This window comes from Ambystoma mexicanum, chromosome 1q (assembly GCF_040938575.1).
Source record: "Ambystoma mexicanum isolate Mex_15411 chromosome 1q, UKY_AmexF1_1, whole genome shotgun sequence".
NCBI lineage: Eukaryota > Metazoa > Chordata > Amphibia > Caudata > Ambystomatidae > Ambystoma > Ambystoma mexicanum.
This window is the reverse complement of record NC_090922.1, coordinates 128,696,606-128,712,641: the sequence shown is the minus strand read 5'-3', so window position 1 is coordinate 128,712,641 and position 16,036 is coordinate 128,696,606. Positions and strand designations below refer to the sequence as shown.

The 16,036-nt window shown below is 48.8% G+C and overlaps 1 protein-coding gene across 1 annotated transcript in view; it reads left to right on the top strand.

The window, feature by feature from the left end:
- The first annotated feature begins 13,604 nt into the window (after positions 1-13,604).
- JPH3 (junctophilin 3) overlaps positions 13,605-16,036 on the top strand; it is a 1,045,448-nt gene continuing 1,043,016 nt past the window's right edge. The window contains exon 1 of the mRNA XM_069636179.1: positions 13,605-15,160. Within this exon, the coding sequence (XP_069492280.1) occupies positions 14,773-15,160 (388 nt within the window). The 5' untranslated portion in view covers positions 13,605-14,772. The remainder of the gene's footprint in view (positions 15,161-16,036) is intronic.

The following is a 16,036-nucleotide window of genomic DNA, read 5'->3' as shown; positions in this document are numbered from 1 at the left end:
GGTTCACAACTTTGGGAGACTTTGGTCGGAAAGAGGATTCCTAAACTTGCATGGCACCAAGATCCAACATGGCACCCTATTAATGCAACTTCTCTCAGCACTTGCGCTCCCTACTCAGTTAGCAGTTGTAAAATGTGCAGCACATCGCAAGATTGTAGATAACATTGAAAAGGGAATGCTTTCACTGATCAAATAGCTAGACAAACTGCCACTGATCTCTTTACGGAGATATATGTTTCTAGGGAGACTGAAAATGCTAATGTGATGGATGAGGATGTGGGGTCTGTACGGGATATCCAAGCCGATGCCACAGTAGAAGAAACCAAGAGGTGGGCTGAGGGCTTGGGAAAACTTGATGACGATGGGTGTTGGGTGGACACGGTGGATGGGAAATGGTTACTCCCCGATGCGTACGTGCTTATGATGGTTGTAATGGCACATGGTCCTACGCATGTGTGTGCTCAACAAATGACGAAAATGTTAGAAAGAGTGTGGGTAAACGACAAAATTTCAAAAATTGCTCAGCACTATGTCCAGAATTGTATGATTTGCCTACAACATAATGTGGGAAAGGGGACAGCAATCCCGAGTGGAAGTTTTGGGCCACCCTCTGTCCCATTTGAAGTAATTCACTTTGTTTTCATTGAAATGGAGCGATGCAATAATTTAAAATATGTATTGGTAGTCACTTGTGCCTTTAGTAAGTGGGTTGAGGCTTTCCCTGTTAAAGATGCCACAGCTATGACCACTGCGAAAACTATGTCAAAGGAATATTTTCCGCGGTTCGGTTTGCCGAGAGTTATCTGGTCGGACAATGGTCCACATTTTTGTCGCCGCTGTAATCCGACAGATATGTACAGCGTTACAAATTGATAAACGGTTCCATTCGGCCAGACATCCTCAGAGCACCGGACTAGTAGAAAGACACAACGGTATAATCAAGAACAAACTTGCTAAGATGTGTGCCGGAAACAAACTAAAATGGCCGGACGCCTTACCGATCGTGTTACTAGCCATGCGTACAACCCCTCAAACTAAGACTGGGCTCTTTCCATTTCAGGTGGTAATGGGGAGACCTGCCAATATCTGGAATTTGCCAAAATGTCGAAAGTTAAGAGATATTGAAAATGTATTACTTTCAGATTATTGTAGCCAATTGACTAAAAACCTGTATTTGATTTACCACCAGGTACAAGAGGCCTTACCTGTGCAGTACAAAGGCCCGGGCCACGGCATACGACCTGGAAGCTGGGTGCTCACTAAGTAATTTGAGCGCACTTCCTGCCTCGTGCCTCGCTGGCGTGGGCCGTTCCAGGTCTTGTTGGTCACCCAAACAGCGGTGCTAGTAGCTGGCCGAAAGAATTGGATCCACGTGTCACACATCAAGAAACTTCCTCACCCTGTGCCACATGTTACAGAAGAAGCAGAACCCCTTGCTGATACTGCAACCAATGATCCTAGAGCAGTAAACAGCACCGAGAGTGTGCCGGAGAATATCTCTAAGCCCGAGAGGCTTGGGGAAGCTGCCATTTTGTTTCCACACTCTCCACCGATTTTGCACCCGGGAACGGCTGTTTCAAACGCAGCCCCTTTGTTTGTCCCGGATACGTTGCTTCCAATGGGAAGTGACGACACATTGCTTCCGGATCAATCAGTACCAGGAAAAACCAGATATCACTTCCGTCCGAGAAAATAGACATACGGCATGGTTCGACTGTGCATTTAAGGAAGGAAAATAATCATCGAGGGCTTAGTTGTGCCCAAATTTGAGAAAGGGGATTCTGTTGGCTAGGGTTTTGGAAGGCCACAGAAATCGCGCGACCAGGGGGTCGCCAGCAACGAACATTGGGGTTTCCGTTTTGAAGACTGCAATGCCTGCTACCGCCACCGCTTGTATTGGACTTGTAAATAAGGGAGTGACCAACCGGGACAATGGACAAAATGCCTGGGCCCCGAAAACGTACTGCTGTATTTTTGTAATAATATTTGGTTTTATAATAGGCACTGTTGTAGGCCTTTGGTATTTAGAAGAAGCTTATCCTTTAGAGTTTTCGCTACCGACTGTAAATGTACCCACTGTTCATACACCTTTTGTGCATTCGCATACTTTGTCCCCTAGAGATTCCCAGCATAGACAAAAGTATCATAATAATACTCTGTTACTTATAATGAACGCTACGCATGCCATTTTTTATAGATCCAATTGTTGGGTCTGTTCACATTTAGCGCAACACGGGGATAAGGGGCTAGGTTGGTATATTCATCCTTTACCATTAACCACTGCTTGCTATGCTTCTCTTAGAGCACTGTTCTTTGGCCGATGGAATGATAGTGTCTCAGGGAACTTTGATGGCACCAATTTGAATAGTTTTGAGAAACGTGTTTTGACTCCCCTGGGATGCTCTCTTTTTGCAAACAGGAGTAGACCGAATGTTTCTTCTATTAGGCCTTCTGATAGACTGTCTCGTCCTTTTCAATCTTTAATTTCCTTTAAAATGGCTCTGATAGGCAATAAGGATGCCATGCCTCCTTCCTACACTGTTAACCATAGCCCCGATTCAGTTTCTTTCTGCCTACAGAGGAATGGCATGCGATCAATGGGAAATTTTAAAGGTTGTGCCAACGTTGCAAATTTGACTGGGGAAGACAGACCTTTGTATGTAGGCAAACCTGTCTATTTTGTTTGCGGTAATATAGCGTTTCCATAGTTGCTCAGGGATTGGCAGGGAACCTGTTATTTAGGGATCCTGTTACCTGGGGTGTTCATAGCGACTACTAAAGAAGTTTCGAAGGCTCATCCACGGCGGGATGAGAATGGTGATACCCCGGCATAAGTATTAGGAGACATAGCAAAATCAGTTGTGCCATTTTGGGGGCAGATAGTGAATTCAGAAGATATCAGGAGATTAGCGAGAGTACTGGAGAGAACCATCAACTGGACCACATATATACTCTATAATATGACATTAGAGCAGAAAGCAATAAGATTAGTAGCACTCCAAAATCGAATGGCATTAGATTAGTCATTCTAGCTGAGCGTGGTGGAGTATGCAAATTAGTGGGGTCCGCTTGCTGTGTTTTCTTACCAAATTCCTCCCCAACTATCTTTAAGGCAATACAAAATCTGCACGTCCTTGGTTCTGAAGTGCATGTTCCCGAGGGAAACTGGGACCTAAGCGCTTGGTTCTGGGACTTCTTGCGATCTTGGGGTTGGAAGGTACTTTCGGTTTTATTAACTATTTTATGAGTTCTGTTGTTCCTTTGTTGCTGTATTCAGTGTCTGCCTGGTATGTGTTCGATGCTAGGGGGATGCTGTGCACAAGCGATAAATTCGATAGGACATGAGGTGTATGCCTCGGATAAAACTTCCAAAGAATATGTGTTAAAAGATATATTAGTAAAAGACCTAATGGCAATAGATATTTCAGATAGTGATTCAGGGTACATGGATACTGATGCATAGAGTTATTCGTAAGGAGACCCAAAATAGTTTTTTAGCACTTGGCATAGGCCAAAAGGAGGGTTTGTCGGAATAAAAAGTACATCATGCCTCCTATTGTAATAAATATATTAATATTGGCCTACGCCAAGCTGCTCGAAAGTCACTTGCGAGATCTGTGTTGCAAGGTCCTGACCTTTAATCCGTGTAGGCTACCATTTTTAGGTCAAACCGCCATTTTAGGATTTATGTGGAAAGGTCACCCTGTGAGCTAAAATGGTGGACGATGTCATTGCAAAATACAACATGGCCGTCTTGATCTCTGTACATCGCTAATGTGTAATCTGCCTGCAGGCTACTTGTTGAGGTCATGAACTAAGACCTCGTCCTACATTGACCTATGTGTAAAAGGATTACTCGCGCAATGAAACCAATCCACGTGTATATATTATGATAATGTATTTACACATTAGACAAAGAACATCTGTTTTACTATATTGTATTAATGTTTAAGAAGACCTGCAATACGAAACTTAGAATACATAGTTAATGCATACGCTTATTGTTACATGTAATAAAGAACAAACCAGTTAGATGCAGTTATTTGAGAGTTGGCAATGAACCCTAGAATTGGTGATGTATAAAGTAGAATATTAACCTGAAGAGGGGTTGGCCATAGCACTCACAAAATGTATAAAAAGCGAATGCATTCTAATGTACAGTCTCTCACTGAACACACTGAACCACGCTGGAGTTTGTTGTGTTGTACTGAGGGCCGATAGCTATTTGACTTTGCACTGTTTTGTAATTGTATTCGATAGAGAATAAAAGTACTTTGTATGTTCCTTTGAAACCTGTGTTTGGTGTATTTCCTTTTGGGGTACTCAGCCTCGATATTTTGTTTCTCTTTTCACATCATAGATTGCTACATGCAGATTGGAGAACATACACATGCCAAGCACCATCATTCAATATGCATATGACTTCTCAGTGTACAGTGCCAACGAACAACAGTGCAGGGATGATTCAATCAACCTATTACAATTACTAGCTGACAAGGGATAGATACAAAGTGGACAGGGCAAAATGTCAATACTGCCAACAGGAGGTATAATACCTCGGCTAAATCATTTCTGTCCATGGCACCAAAATAACACCAGAGCATGCAGCTGCAGTAAAGAGCACACCCCAACCACTGACAGTAAAGGACATGCAGAAATTCCTGGGGTTGTGCAGTTATTGCTGGGTATGGATCTTTGACTACACGAAATACACACGACCCCTGCTACAAGCACTCAAGGATGCCCAAAAGACAAAAAGCATGATCACATGGACAGAAGAAATGCTTACTAGTTTTCAAGAACTGAAGGATGTCATTGCCACAGCCTCTGTCCTAGCAACACCTGATTACATACAAGACTTCTATCTCTTTTCACATGCAGACTGTCAGATGATGGCAGCAATCCTGACACAATAAAACATGATGGGCCATAAGCCTTTAGCATATTACAGTGACATGTTGGACTCAGTAATGCAGGGACAATTCCAGTGTGTACAAGCTCTAGCTGCAGCAGCTTTTGCCATAGAGCAGTCAGCCACTATCATGATGGGGTGCTCAGTAACACTATATGGGCCTCATTACGAGAATGGAGGTAGCAATGGAGCTATTAGGTCCATGGCTGCCTCCGTTCCGGGCTCCATTACCGGGTTCCTGCAATGGGTACTTACCGGGTTACTCCGACATAGGAGGACCCGGTAATTCCTCCTTGCAGGAACCCATCCCTATTCCCATTGAGCCCCTACAGGGCTCAATGGGAATGGGGAGGGAGGTAATAACGGGCAGATTACACCTGGCCCGTTATTGCCTTCCTCTTCCCCTCGCGGGACCCGGAAAGCACGCCTGGTTTTACCAGGCGTGCGATCCGGTTCCCACGATGGGAAGCTCGTAATCGGCGCTCCCGGAATGAAGGGGGCCGGTCCCGTACCGGTCCCCTTCATTACGGGAGCGCCAGCCTTATAATGAGGCCCTATGTATAGCATGCCGTATTTGCCATCTTAGACCGGTCCAAATCCCCCTTGACCACACAGAGGGCATATTGTCCAGCCTTTCCATCCACATTGTCAGATGTAAAACAGTGAACCCAGCCATGATTCTGACCGAAGCAATTACTGACTCTGATGATGTTTACCACTTATGAAGGACCTGATAATGACATCCTAAAAGCACAAGATTATGCCCTCAGTGAAGAAGAAGTGTTCTTTCTTGATGGCTCAGCACAGCAACTATTGACCAGGATCCAGGCAAAAGACATGCAGGGGCAGCAGTGGTCTGATTGGTAGCTGCAGAATATGAGGTCTTAGTACAGAAAAGACTACCTATGCAGTACTCAGCCCAAGCGGCTCAGCTCACTGCCCTGATAGAAACGCTACAGGCTTCCCAAGGTTGATGAGTGACCATCTTTTCAGACTCATCTTACGCCACTCCCACAGTACACTCGGGTCTGTCACGATGGAAAAGGAGGGGATATCGAAGAGCAGATGGGACCCCAGTGTAACATGCTGTCCTGTTAGACAGATTAATCTATGCCCTATCATAGCCCACTCTAGTAACAGTGGTGAAATGCATCGTTCATACAAATAACACAGATGCAGTCTCTCTTGGAAACAATGCAGCAGATCAGGTGGCCAAATAGTATCCTATCTCCCAGTAACAGACATTACTGAATATCCAGAGATTGTGAATATGCAAGTACAATTGCATGTACCATACACTTCACTACCCATTACTCAGATTATTGAACTGCAAGGCCAGGCACCACAAGTTGAGTAACTACTTTGGCAGAAAGGGGTGTGTGAACAATCTACCGCAGATCTTTTTGGAGACAAGGCACCACAGGTAAGGTGATAATGCCCCACAAACTGGTATTTGTAGCATTTGAGCATTTGAGCAGTTGCACCACCCCTCCTTCATGTCAAAACAGCACATCATTGTGGACATACAGGAGCGGTGGTACAATCTGAACTTGCAGGAGCTATTAACTGTCTTTATTTCAAATTGTGCGATATGCCGGACATACAACATAGGGCAAACATTATGGATGCTATGAGGCACCTTGCCTCGCCCCAGCCGGATGTTTCGTTAACTACACATTGATTTCACCAACATGGGAGAACGGAGGAACACCTTCCGGTTTTTGATTGGAGTGGTGTGTCCCTTCTCCCATTGGGCTGAGGCTGGTCCATGTGCACATCCAGACACCAATTCTGTGGCCAAATTTCTAGTGAGAGAAGTATTTCCCCACTTGAGAGTGTGCAAAGTATTAAGATCCAATAATGGCACCCACTTCTTTAATTAGCTATTTAAAGATGTCACAGCATTGTTAGGTATTAAGCACAAATTGTGCTCTATCACCCTCAAGCCAACATCATTGTTGAGTGAATAAATGGCCTACTAAAGGCTAAATTGTTAAAGTTATGTGTTGCCCTCCAGAGGAATTGGGTACACCACTTCCACCTGTGCAAAGCAGCTCTGATGCTCAGAGGGCTGCGTCCATTTTGGAGGATGAATTTAAAATGTACCTGTCAGAATTGATGAAGTCAACACAGCTTATCTCTCGACAGATAATATCATGCCAATTGGAAGGAGAAACAGCACTGTACCAGAATCTGTGAGCTCGCCACCCATTCAGCTCATTCCAGGTGACATGAAACATGTGCAGAACTTTATCCGCAGGTGGAGTGAACCAAGGTACAACACCCATTTACCACCATCTATGCCACTCCATTTGCAGTCAAAGTTAAGGAGCTGCAGTATTGGGTGCACCTCTGAGATGTCTGGCGGTCCCCCATGCAACACCCCATGCACCTGAAACTGCAGTATAGGATTAATTGATGTTATGATTAGTGCTCTTTTTATGTGTCTGCACATTTCATGTTACCAATCATTCTTCTTTCTCTTTGATTACCTCTCCGGACTGCTTGCGCACCTTTTTTCTGTTTCAAAATTATTCTTTATGAATGTATTTTTGACAATTGTAGCACCTCAAGACAAGAAACTACTTTGTCTCACTCAAGCAGTACCAAACAATATTGTCTGAGTCTTTGGATTGCATCTGCTACAATGATCACTGACTGTTTGCATCATATTACCGTGGCACGTCTCAAAATTATGAATACTTTCCAAAATATAAAGTTGGCTAATGCTTTTTGCTGCTTACAAGCTTCTCACCATGTCATGGAGTGATTAATATGTTATTTATATGTTTTGGTTTTATGTTAGGTTTTAGCATTTTACACAGTCAGCCAAGTTACATGGTTGAGGCATAAAAAGGGGGAGGTTGGGCATGGTGGAGGTCAGATGAATAAAAATGGGAGAAATTGGAGATGATTTTTTGGGGAAGGTCACAGGTCGAACTGATGTCTTTCAGATACCCTTGTAAATGTACACCAAACAAAGGTAATTGACACAGTCACGTGGCAATGGCAACACAGAAGGAAAAGGGGTTGGATGAAGAAAGAGAATATGACCCATACACAGGGTTTTGACTTAATACAATATTTGATGCGCACCATCCAGAATTTACTAACGTGTGGTATAGTCACATGCGCTCAGTGGAGAAACATTGGACAAATTGGAGCTTCTATATCTGCTTGTTGATTCCCCAATGCATCTGGAGCACCCAAAATGTTAGTGCCGTAGTAAATGCCATCCCTAGACATCCAGTGTTCAGTACCTTTAGCACTTTGTTGGGTTTGCAGCTTGTTCCAGGGGCACGGAGTGCGAGTTGTGCTCTTGGATAGAGGCAAGGAAAGGTGTGCGAAGAACGATAAAGACCCACAAGGTGAACCGTGCCCATTGTTGAAAATAGATGGTGTGTTTCTCATGCCGGAGAGGAGGCAAGATGCAGTAGTGAGCTGCACAGCCGGCAGGTTGGTGGGGTCGATGAAGAAGTAATATGGAACGTCAACAAAAACCGTCTCAACATATGGGCCATGTATGTTTCAAAATTGACATGGCTTGAAACAAAAGAAACACCAGTGAAAATACATGCAGCAGAAGAGTATAATCTCTGTTTTCAGGGTCTCAGAACTGTTCCAGTGGGAACCAATGGCAAATGTAACAAGACATTGTACATTCCTGATCCCAGCAAAGGCACAGCAGCATTCATGGACATTTACTAGGTGTGGGACAAGCAGGCGTACGTGCATCTCCCACCATCATGGAGAGGAACATTTTCAATGGCAACGCTGCATTCAGCTGCCTTTGTGGTCCCTGAAGAACATTTAACAATTGCATCAAAATTTGTCGCAACCCAGCCGAAGCAACCTCCAACCCCACCCTTCAAGTAGAATAAAGAAGCGCTCACTAAGAAGACAAAAGATGTTGGTTGAATTACCTAGCTAAAGATTTTTCCAAGCTACTGAGAAATTCCATACAAAATTGGCTGTATACTAAGACAGGGGTATTTTTCGCATCCCACATGCTACCAGGAGTGCAGGCTGCAGAAAATGTCAAGTGGCTGCAAATTGTCAGATGTGAAATGATCCAGTTGCCGAATGACACAGAGCAAGGATTGAACGCAATCAAGAGTGGGATGCGTGCGATTAGGTTGATGACTTTCCAGAATTCATATGTGTTGGACCTGCTCACAGCCATGGAAGGGGGTGTGTGCAAGAAGATAAGATTGTCATGTTGCACATATGTACTCCCAAACACTGCAGAAAATGGGTCCCTGTTACACATCACATGGGCTCTGCACAAACTAATGACAGGCATAGAAAGTGACGCATGAGTTGAAGTGGAAGACTGGTTCGATACAATGTTCTCATGGACTCCGCCCTGGCTCAGAGAAGTGGTGAAGATGTTGGCCACATTGTGGTGTTCCTGCTGGTGATGTTCTGCTTGTGCCAGATGATAATCCGGTGCTGCGTAAAGACACTTTCCAACAGTGCAATGATGGCGGTCTCGATAGGGGCAAGCGAGCGTGGCACCTCCTAGTACAAAAGATGGGTATGCTCAAACAGATAACCCAAAGAAACCTCACATGATGAGAATAGAAAGCTCCATAGACACCCACCTGACCCAAAGAATTACACAGAGCACTGGTTTGACTTGGTATGCAACAGAGGCTGTACCTGTCTCACATTCACCCCAGAAAATATGGCGAGCAGGAGAAGGTTTGCGTGGGGTGTGCAGAGTATGGGTGCACAAGGAAGGTACCTGCAGGGCCCAAAGGCAGCTGAGTTAGTTAATGTAGGATTAACTAAAGGGGGAATGTTGGAATCCATGTCAATCTCTCATGTCCCCCCAAGCGCTTCATGTTGAGGAAATTATATTAAATACATATGGGAGGGATCTGTGCGGTTGTATGGCATGCAAAATATGCGTAATAAGGGGTATCGTGGGGCGCCAAGGTGCAATGGATTACGTATCCTGACTAAACATAAATGTAGGTGGTACGCATGTGTTTATTAGTAGACTATAGTTCTGTTGTAAATCTGAATGACCCACATAGCAGCCAACATCAGTCCCGTTGCGAGAAGTGTTGAAGCGCTGCCATATTATAAGTAAGGCCTAGACTCCCACAGGCCGCTGTGAAAAGCAGTAATGCATCATGACAAGGAATCCTGAGACATTTCTCCCATCCCCTCTTTCCCAGCAAGAGAATTAGACGAGAAGGCCTTTATTCCTGATAGATAAACCTAATTTGTATCATGTTGCAGGCCTGGGAAACCAGAAAGGAATGTGAATGGTCAAGCACTGGCAGGACTGCACACGTCCCAAAGGCCATACCCATGAGAGTCAGGCAGAGGTCCAAAGCTGCCAAAACAACCCATTCCAGATTTAGGGCACTAGCACACCCAAGGAGAATGGTCAACTGCCAGCTACCCTTAAACTGAGCACATAAATCCCTCACATGTTGGCTGATTAGTGGAGTCTTGGAAAGAGCCAGGTAAAATCCTGGGCGGGGGGCAGCAGACAAGGGGGAAGTGAAGAGAATGATGCCCTGTGATTTGTAGTATGAGGGTGATGCCAACCTATCTAGCTCTAGATTGGGGAGGCATGGCATGGGTACCTGCATTTCTGGAATCCTCAGAGGCTCCTCTGCATTCCTCTTTTTGACCTCGAAAGTATCCACTGAGCTCAAAATGCACATCACATGATGTGATCCATGGGGATGACAACATTCCTAAATGCCCGCCAATCATGTATTCAGGACTAAAGGTGGCAGGGCAGAAGACCTCGTGCTGGGGGGTTGGAGTAGACACACTGCAGCCACAGTCAAGGTACCATAGGGGATGGGTAGTATGTACATAAGGAATGGCCAATGACAATGGGGAATTAATACCGTATACTGGATGTGTCACTAGTGACAACATTGTTTCTTACAATGTGTCTGCTTTGAAGGGCCATAGATTGCCCTGGCAGTCGGGCTCATAACACCCACTGGCCCTTTTTTTCTTTTTGTATACAAAATAAACCTTGTTATCCTTGCAAGAGGTGCACCAAGGCCTTTTTCCTTATAGAATTATTTTGTATTCTCTGGTTGTCTGGTGGTCTGCCAGACAGTTCCATTGCAACTACTTATAATCATAATCAGGACTGGGAGGATAGCTCAGGAGCAATGCGTTTGTCTCGGATGCAAGACCATGTAGAGCAAGACACGTTTGAATCCCGGTCCCGTGCTTAGAGACCGGTCTCCGGTAATATAGTGCGAAAAGAAAATCCCACACTATGTTGGTTTCCCATAACTGTAATCAACAGGAGTAAGGGAGACAAAGCATAGCAAAGAGCTAATTTAGTACTTTTAGGGTTAGCAATCGCACAAGTGATATTAGGCCTAGAGACCAAATATCCACCTCAAAGAATGACGCCTAATAAGCACCAAACACGTCCAGAGTTTCTTATGGTCTCGTGCAGGAGGCATGTGACCTAGCAATTTAGGCTGGAATGCCCATTTTGTTGCACCACCTAGCCTGATTTGCATATGGTCTTTCCCCTTCTGTAAGGGCTTGGCAGGCTGAAAAACGATGTGCACGTGGTTATGATTGATTCTGAACCTTCCAGCCATCACCTTTTGGTTTTGCGTTAGGCAATTTCTCTGCATAATATGTATGTGGTGTGTGTCGTAAATTATTACATCAATTTGGCCGTTGCCTGATGGGGTAGACAGGTCCAGGAGAGCACCCCGAGAAAGTCTGCATCACTCCCATTAAGCCCCTTGCCTGTTGGGGGTAGACAGGTCCAGGAGAGCACCCCGAGAAGGTCTGCATCACTCCCATTAAGCCATTGCCTGATGGGGGTAGACAGGTCCAGGAGAGCTCCCTAAGAAGGTATGCATTGCACCCATTAGGCCCCTTGCTGTTGCCTGATGGGGGTAGACAGGTCCCAGAGAGCTCTCTGGGAAGGCCTGCATTGCACCCATTAAGGCCCTTGCCGTTGCCTGATGGGGTAGGCAGGTCCAGGAGAGCTCCCTAAGAAGGTCTGCATCGCACCCATTAGGCCCCTTGCTGTTGCATGATGGGGGTAGACAGGTCCCGGAGAGCTCTCTGGGAAGGCCTGCATTGCACCCATTAAGGCCCTTGCCGTTGCCTGATGGGGTAGACAGGTCCAGGAGAGCTCCCTAAGAAGGTCTGCATCGCACCCATTAGGCCCCTTGCTGTTGCATGATGGGGGTAGACAGGTCCCAGAGAGCTCTCCGGGAAAGCCTGCATCACACCCATTAAGGCCCTTGCCGTTGCCTGATGGGGTAGACAGGTCTTTGAGAGCATCCCGAGAAGGTCTGCATGGCTCCCATTAAGCCCCTTGCAAAGTAACACTCCATAAAATCACTCCCACGGGGATGAGGCGATCACGGAGAGCGCCAGGAAGCAGGTGGGGAGCTCAATGTGCGCTCCCTTACCTTCGTGGCTTCCCTAGAGGCGGCTGGTCAGTGTTGCACAGAGATAGGTGAGACCCACTGCTCAAGGCCAAAGTGCAGAGAATTATTTTCCACACAGGGCGGTTCAGCTCCAAGAAAAACATCCGTCCAGAACTGTTCATTGCAAGTTCTCTACATTTCCTTGGATACCATCTGACCACCGGGAAATCGCGAGAAACTGCGGGAATTCCCCATAAGTAGAGACGAAAAGGGGGCCATCTCCCAAGTGTGCCTAGCTGCAGGAGAAAACACGTATGCAGGTAACACGGCTTCAAAAGTACTCAGGACAGCTCGTGGTATCACTGATTGTAGTATGGAATTCACTGGGGGGGGGGTCAGGGCGGGGTGGGTGCTGGTTGAGGCGTCTTAAGGGTGAATGGGCTGTCCGGAGAGAGGCCCTTCAAGCGAAGCCCGTGAACGGAACGGAAGTGGTGTGCAAATTGTTCATACCCCTTACGAATAACTGAAACGGCCCAGCATTGCTGAAATGCTGGACAGCTCCAGAAGAAACGCGTTCCAGAGCAACCGGGCGGGATTATCGCCCTGTCTGCACAATTATATTGCAGAACTCGAGAGACCCTTGACCTGCTCCAACAGGGACCCCTATACTGCTTGCCTTGTATAGATGCCCTCCCAGGGGCAGCCCCAGGAGAGCCCCTGTCATGCTTTGGGCTGTAATCACGGGAGGCCGCTACCGTGACACCCGGCTCCACGTGAACCCTGAGACCGGCGCCATGCCCTATGTTCCTCAACGCAGGTGTGTCTCCTGACAAGGGCCCAGATGCTCCACGGCTTCCCCAGTAACCGGTGCACTGCCCGGGGAGAGAACGCGGGAGCCAGGGTTCACAGTTCGAGGTTAGCAAACGTCGCGTGGTCCCCCTTTGCTCGGGGCATTAGAGCCCCCGCAGGGGGTGTAGCTCCCCTGTCTGAGGCGTGCTTCCCTAGAGAGGCAATGGCGCATTGAGTACGTGCTGGGCAGCTGCGGCCGGGAGACCCCCACGCCCCGTGGCTGGAGCGCCGGAAACCTCGTGCGAGACTCTCTGGAAACGCTGAGGTGCTGGACAGCGCTGCGAGAGCCTGGAGCTGCGCCCTGGCGAGAGATCGGCTCCGCTCTGCAGCATGAGGCGTGTGTGTGAAATGGAGAGAGGGAGGAAGAAACAGGGGGGGGGGAGCTAAGGAGGGAGGGAAGAAGGAGGAGAGAGAGGGATAGAGAGTGAGAGGAGGAGGGAGCAGAGGAGGGAGGAGGAGGGGAGACACACAGAGGCAGGGGAAGAGAGAGAGAGGGAGAGACTGCATTGCTGGTGCAGGAGACCAGGACGCCGACTCTCGTACAGCCCCAGGATGCAGGGGCAGAGCTGCTCAGCCCGAGGCCGGAAGGCTGCGTCCACATGGGGGGCCTTTTGAGCTGACGGCTTCCCCGTGAACCGGCCCCTCTCTCGCCGATTGCTCGAGGCGGAGCCTTTTTATGCGCCAAATCTCCGCAGCTCCACCAACCCACTCTTGAATGGTCGACGTCCCCACTGAAGGTGGAGGATCCTCCTGGCCCGCAGCTTCCCTGAGAAGGGTCGCCTTTTGGCCCCCGGTACCCGGCCCAATTGGACGACCTGTTTGAAGGGGGTGCGCGTTTCCTCCGTGGGAGTACATGCTGAACCCCGGAGGGCCTGCCTTTCAGCCCCCAACCGAGGGACCTGCCGTTCCCTTTCGAGGAACCCCCCAATACCTCAGAAGACCTGCTGCCTACCCCCCCATTGGAGCATCTGCGCCCCCCATTTGGAAAATCTACAGCGCCCATTTAAGTATTGCGCCCTTGCTTGGGAGAGATAGCTGTCACCCGGATGAGACGCCGCTGCCACTTTGAAAGATAGGCTCGAATTTGAGAGACACGCTCCCCTTTAAAGGATCGATTCGCCCCCGATTTGAAGGATATCTACAGCCCGCCGCTGTTGAAGGACCTGCTACTGCCAACAGCCCCTCAGAGTATCTGCCCCCCTCAACCGAGACTGCATCCTACCTAGGATTCACGGATCCTACCGGCCCTTTGGCGGACCTGACACCAACGCGAAGCAACTGCTCCGGCTAGAAAGCTGCACCCCGTCTACCCACCCCCACCCGCCCCTCCTGCCGAGGTTACCCCACCTGGAGGACCCGTCCCAGCCCCCCTGGCCCCGGAGGATCAACCCTTCCTGGAGGTTCTGTCACCCCCTTGCACACAGCATTACCTCCCCGCGGACTCAGCTTGAGGATGAAGAGGGGATTGGCGTGAGAAAGCCCGGGATTCAACCGCAGCGTCCCCCCACCCCCTCCCACCTCCTAGTGTGTGTGACTTTACCCGATTCCCCGCTTTTCGGGTGTCTGCACGCACGGCCCGCTCAGTTTTGCTGATTTGGGGGATTTTCAGACGGAATTACATGCATGTCCAGTGGGGGCAGGTTTAATTTTGATGATGGGGGCTCGTACTGCGGGGGTTGGGCGGACGGCAAGGCCCACGGGCACGGCGTGTGCACCGGCCCCCGGGGTCAGGGCGAGTACGCGGGCTCCTGGGCGCACGGCTTCGAGGCCCTGGGCGTCTACACCTGGCCCAGCGGCTCCTCGTACGCGGGCACATGGGCGCAGGGCCGGCGCCACGGGCTGGGGCTGGAGACCAAGGGCCGCTGGGCCTACCGCGGGGAGTGGGCGCACGGCCTCAAGGGTCGCTACGGCGTGCGCGGCCCGGCCAACGGGGGACAGGGCGCCCAGTACGGGGGCACCTGGAGCAACGGCCTGCAGGACGGCTACGGCACCGAGACCTACTGCGACGGCGGTGAGTACGGGCCCTGGTGCCTGCCGTGTAACTGTGTGCGTGTGTGAGAGGACAGGGACCAGGAGTTGTCAGTGCAGGGCTTCAAGCCCATGTGGGTGTGGGTACAGACCCGGGGCTACGCTAATGTTGGAACTGTCGGGACTGGGGGCTAGCTAGCCTTTTGGTACTAGCTCCTGAGATTCTATCCGGGGCTACAACCAAGAGACGCGGGGCTATAGGCCCATTAGCCCCCGCCCCCCCTAGCAACGCCTCTGGTGCAGGGCTTGCAACCTATGGGGTGTGGGTGCAGGCCCAGTAGGGGGCGCCCGGAGCTACAGCCCGAGACCTTTGGCAATGAGAGCAGGCACTGGGCATTGAACCCTAACTACGTGTAAGGGCACAGTGCCCTTACCTATAGACTTCGTCCAGCCCCTGGTACTGAACATGTGACTGCTTCATAGTTCAAGGGACCTGTAGAAGAGGGCCCAGTTGAGGACACATGGAGACGCGGGGGAGGAGGGGGGGGTTAAAGGGGGGCTCTAGATTATTACTGGGACCCCGGTCAGTGTTGGTGGTGGACCACATATCACATGAATAAAACTGTAACCGAGGTGGGCCTTAGGGCGAGGGTGTGGGGGCTTGGTACAGACATTTATGGCCGATTCGGTTAATTTTTTTTTATCATGATGCAATGCTGTTTGTTAATGTTAACTTACTACTAATCAATGGCGTATAATGCATTCACATAGTCCAAGGCGCCACCATACATAGTATTTGCCCAAGATCACGTGGCAATCCGCCTGCTTGCTGCTGTTTATTGCGATTGTCTGCCCCCCCCCCCCAGGCAGTCTCTGGCAGGTTAGCACTTGTACAGCTTCCCTGCCTGCCTGAATGATC